The sequence below is a fragment of the Phalaenopsis equestris genome, unplaced genomic scaffold (assembly GCF_001263595.1).
Source record: "Phalaenopsis equestris unplaced genomic scaffold, ASM126359v1 Scaffold000090, whole genome shotgun sequence".
NCBI lineage: Eukaryota > Viridiplantae > Streptophyta > Magnoliopsida > Asparagales > Orchidaceae > Phalaenopsis > Phalaenopsis equestris.
In genome coordinates this window covers 1,243,495-1,248,676 of record NW_018164532.1, presented here as the reverse complement: position 1 = coordinate 1,248,676, position 5,182 = coordinate 1,243,495, and the positions used below count along the sequence as shown (strand labels likewise).

Here is a 5,182-nt window from a genome sequence, read left to right as displayed (position 1 = left end):
ACCGAATAAGTGTTGTGTCGTCGGGCTTATATCGTCTTGAAGTACAAGTAGACTATAAATTTGTTGAAATTGGAGTTTAAATGAACATGAATTTGACCCCAAGGGTTATCTCATCCAAAATGCACCGAGATTCATGCTCCAATGTAGGTTTTAATATCAAGTACTCAATAATTTGACTTAATAAACATTAAAGCTAGCCGACAAAAGAATGAACCAAGTCTGACTAGCTTTGTTTAATTAGAGTCGGTAACTCATTAAAAAGTGAAGCTCCGCCTAATTCATTTATTCACATAAAAATTTACTTTTTCAAAAAAAAAAAACAAAAAAAAAGAAAAATTTCATATAGACCACCCGAAACATTGATATTTATGAATTAAGCACCCAGGTGATTTTTTTGAACTACAAAACCGATTTATTTATCTGTGCTATAATATAACTATTGAGAATTTGATAAAAATAATAAAAAAAAGGGTTGGGGTTTTCCAATGAATTTTGACATTTGAGTGAGAATTTGAAAAATGGATGAAAGAGGGCGGTTGATTTGTAAATAGTAAGTTTCAGGTGGTCTGTATGTAATTGCCCCATAAAATTAATGCTTTAAAATATAAGCAAATTCAAAAGTATTGCCTACAGAAATGACGAACTACTAGTTAAGTCAAATCAAGTAAAAGAGATCTAATAGTGACAAGATAATATGTATCATGCATGAACTTAATCCTGATTTACAACTTGAAAAACTTGATTAAACCAACAAGAAGATGAAAATACTCCATTCAGCATAAAATGTGATTCTTACAAAACTTAGCATCAGACTATTTTTTTAGAATTAGCAACTAATGTTATACAACAAATCGATCTGATTGTTCTTCATACTAGAATGGACTCTAATAGTAAGATTTCCGGAATCCTAAACCAATTAAATATATAAAAAGCTAAATTGCGACAATTTTAACTGGACTGCACAAGGATTCAAAGAATTTCAAATAATTTCTAAGTCGAGAATACTTACAAATCCAACCCTGCATGAAGAGGAGACTTGTTCATTAGTGTGCACACATGCAGTCAGGCATTGGAAACATGTACAAGGATGCATTCGGCTTCCGCATCTCAACACCCTTCGCATCGCTATGATGGAGAATTTCCAGCATGTTCCGCTTGAACTTGTCCCATCTGAAAATTAGAAAAATATGAGGACCAAAAAGAGAGATTACAGCTTATCAAAGGAAACCTCAAACGATTTTCTAAATTGAAAGCATCAGCAATAAAATTGTTGAGACAATTTCAGAGCAATTAGAGGTAAAACAAGCAGTTTAAAATTATCATTGTATTAGGGGAATATACATTTTGGGATAGCATGCATTTATCAGGATAAAGTGACAATTATTCTCTTCATTATTTTCTTTCTATTGTATTCATACTATACGCCTAAAAATAGGCTTCTCTGTTTAGTGAATAAGATAATCTAATTTTCTCCCCTTAACCATCAGAAACCATGTAAGCCACAATTTGTGGCATACGTGTTACCTACTTATGCACCAAAAAGCAAAACTGAATCAACTAAATGAGGCATCAATCTAACAAGATTGTGGCAATGCTAATTCTACAACAATTCTAAAATAATCCAAAAATGTTATTTAATCTGAGAATTAAGTAATTGCAGACTAAACCTTTTATTGTGCCAAACCTTATTCCTCGAATTACTTTTTCAGACCCGTTTCATAGGATTACATTGATCAAAGTATGATGGGGCAGGGCGCACATGGCATGTATATTTTTCTCCATTAACCATATTACTTTTGTCTTTGTAAGACATCCAATTTCACAGGAACAATTTTTTTTAAAAAAAGATAGATATGCATTGCCAACAAATAGTTAAAAAACTAACTTTTTTTTTTATTGAAATTTACCTGATATTGGGGTTTTCCAAAGACAAAACTAATCGCCTCTTATCAGGTTTAATGGTCTTGGAATGGCCTCCATAAAGAAACCGCCGGTTTCCAATCAAGAAATGGGGAAAGTTGCCTCCTTGAGTAGTCACAAATACTTCACTTTGAGCACAGATAGTGTAGTCTAGTGCAGCCAATCGTGACGAGTAGCCCTGCATAGAGCACGAAACAAAAACATGGGATCAGTTTTGTTTTTTGTTTTTTATTTTCTTTTACATTTTTATAATGTATTTTTTACGTGTTTTTTTATTTTACTTTTAAAAATAAACCAATTATTTTTTTTATGACACTCAAAAAACTTTTAGATTTTTTTTAGTGTTTTCAAAAACAACCATGCTTTATCTTAATATATATATATATATATATATATATATATATATATAGAGGGGCATGTACGTATACCACCCAAATCTTTCATATCACATAAAAAATACCACCTTTTCAAATTTTAAAAAGTGAAATACGCTATTTCATGCATTGACAAGGTAGCATGTATATAAAAAAAATTGAAGCTTAGGTGTTAGATATGTGGATATATAGGAATTGACTGGTATGTATGTAAATCTCCCAAAAATGAAATAGAAAACAAAAATATTAAGCAACCAAATAGCCCCTAAGGACTGCCAGATAAGAGCCAAAACATTCATCAAAATAGAGCGTAGGTCATGAACCTTTTTGTAAACTTGGGAATATTATGAAAAATAGTATGGTAGCTAAAGGGGGAAAACAAAGGAGCCAATAGAGAAAAAAACAGCAGCAATGTGCTCCGGACCCACAAGAGATTCAAGTTTCTATTACAAGCTGAGATAAACTTGGATCTGCAAGGAACAGTTTGCTAGAGCAAGAACCTGAAATGGGGTAAGCTCTTCTGAAGAAGCAAGTGTATCCTTGGTCTCCAAAAGAGGATACAACTGCCGAAGTGGTGCCATATACTTCTCAGAATTGTAGATAATACCAGAAGCAACATAGATTGAGGTCGTGTTGTCAAATCCCATGCCTCTAAGCATCATTCCAACCTGCAAAACATTCAAAGAGAATTCTGAGGCAAAGGAGGATTCCATTAAATTTGGCAGCTCATGAGAAAGATAAGACCGTAACATTACATGATGCACAACCATCGTAAAGTCTATATGCAAAGCCCCCAAAGTTCCCTGACATGGAAGCAATCATTCTTTTTTAAAGTATAATTTCTGATTATAAAAATTGCAATATTACCAACACTCAAGTTTGGCAAAGTTTAGTCACATCTGATAAAAAACAGTAAACAAGATTATTTAATTCCAACCAATAATGTAATGGTCGCTAAAATAAAAAGAATAAAAACATTAAATCTGAGTGAAAATATAAAATCTCAGCAAAGATCAAGGTTTACACCACAAAAAGAAATCAAATACACATTACATCTGACAAGACTACAATCACACACACATACTAATCCATAGAAAAAAAGAGAGGTGACAAGGTTGTTGAAGTGATAATCCAGGTTTAACGTAGAAAAGTTTTCCGCTAAAAGTGGTCAGCAAAACTATTAAAGTACTCACAGAATTCACATCCGATGGCATCTAAGGATTGAGAGGAAATATGAAATTTTATTAAACCTTTGAATAAATAACTACGTATATCTGCAGTTCTATATAAAAGCCAAAAGGATAAATACAATAACTTTTCAAAACAATGGACAAAAAAATGCGTTTAAGGAAGCAGTTTTCTTGATCAGCAAATATTTAGAAAATACCTTTATAAATCTTGAGTCTAGAAAATCGGATCTTACATTCGCCACTAATAGGATTAATTTCACCAATTCCATCATTTAGATTGCTCGATGACAACATTTTCAAATTACTCATAATAACTGAAATAGATATTTGTGGGGTTTTATCCGTGGCCTATTGATTTGTGTAACGATCACCTCTGATTTCACCTACCGAATAAAATAATTTACATAGTAAAGATGTAATCGAATATCATTTTATTTGAGAATGCTCGTAAGAGCAATGGTGATCAAATGAATAAATATCCATTTTATAAGTGGTGGACCACATTTTCTCTCTAAGTGGATTCTAATTCTCTCTCTTAACCTCCTGTCAGTCACCATCAATTGGATCAAAGTTGAAATACTGCTTACATTCATTTTTGGAATTAAGATTTGTGCATGTTTGATAAAATATATTTTTACTTAATGAACATGGTGCCTAATATATATATATAGAGAGAGAGAGAGAGAGAGAGAGAGAGAGAGAGAGAAAGTCCAATGACTAATATATTAAATAGAAATTAGGATACAGATAGATTGTGTGGGAGGGCCCAAACATGACACTTTAGCCCATATATGACACCCTGACCACACGATAACCACCACATCAAATGGTTCCAAAAAGAAAAAATACAGAAAAATACATGAGAGACCTAAAGAAAAAACCAAAAAGTGTCAAAATACGGGATATCAGGTAGCTAGAGAGCTCAAATTTTATCTTGCCTCTGTCTCTAGTTCTTGAGAAGGAGTCAGCTAATAAATTGGTAAGATGAGTGACATTGCCAGTGGTAACCAATGTATAATCTAATAAATTCCCGAGCTCGAGTCGGCCACCATTCTTCTTCTTCCTCATGGAATAGACCTGTCATTCCTCATCTGAAGGTTGACTCACCTGATCAGTGGTGGTCTAAAGTGTGTCGGACATGTGTACGTTGTTGAACATTAGAAGCAACTACTTGTTGTACTAACTGATCTTTTATCGGATTGAAGGAGCACGAGTAGGAATAGGAAAGTCATTGGCAAGTGCAGTGACATAGGAATGGATCGTCGATACCATCTCCAGAGCAGCTAGGCGAGCCGCTGGAAAAATCGAGCAAACTTTGGAGGTAGTAGAGCTACGAATCGTCGACTGCGGGTGAGAGACGCAAGCCGAGTAGGTAATGTCTGTCGGGCAGGGCGAAAGAGAACGAGAAACAACTCGAGTCGTCGACTGCGGATGAGAGAAGACGCGAGTCGTCAACTATGGGGTCGTCGAGTACGAGAGCTACGAGCGTCGTCGAGAAAAGGTGAGATGTCGTCGAGTACAGAGACGACGTGAGCGAGCGTCGTCGACAGGAGGACGTCTGCAAGGGCGTGAAAACATCATCGCGTGAGACGACGGAGAAAAAGTGAGAAATCGAGGAATCACCGCCAGGAATCGCCATCGAGCGAAACCTTAGCAGAGCATGCTACTGCTGTCGACACGATTGTGATATATATATAT

At 34.8% G+C, this 5,182-nt stretch overlaps 1 protein-coding gene across 1 annotated transcript in view; it reads right to left on the bottom strand.

The window, feature by feature from the left end:
* Positions 1-809: 809 nt before the first annotated feature.
* Positions 810-5,182, bottom strand: part of LOC110020010 (uncharacterized protein At1g04910) — a 39,710-nt gene continuing 35,337 nt past the window's right edge. Inside the window, exons 8-10 of the mRNA XM_020717951.1 lie at positions 2,795-2,962; positions 1,908-2,098; positions 810-1,170 (exon numbers count right to left, since the gene is read on the bottom strand). Coding sequence (XP_020573610.1) covers positions 1,044-1,170; positions 1,908-2,098; positions 2,795-2,962 — 486 coding nt within the window. The 3' untranslated portion in view covers positions 810-1,043. The remainder of the gene's footprint in view (positions 1,171-1,907; positions 2,099-2,794; positions 2,963-5,182) is intronic.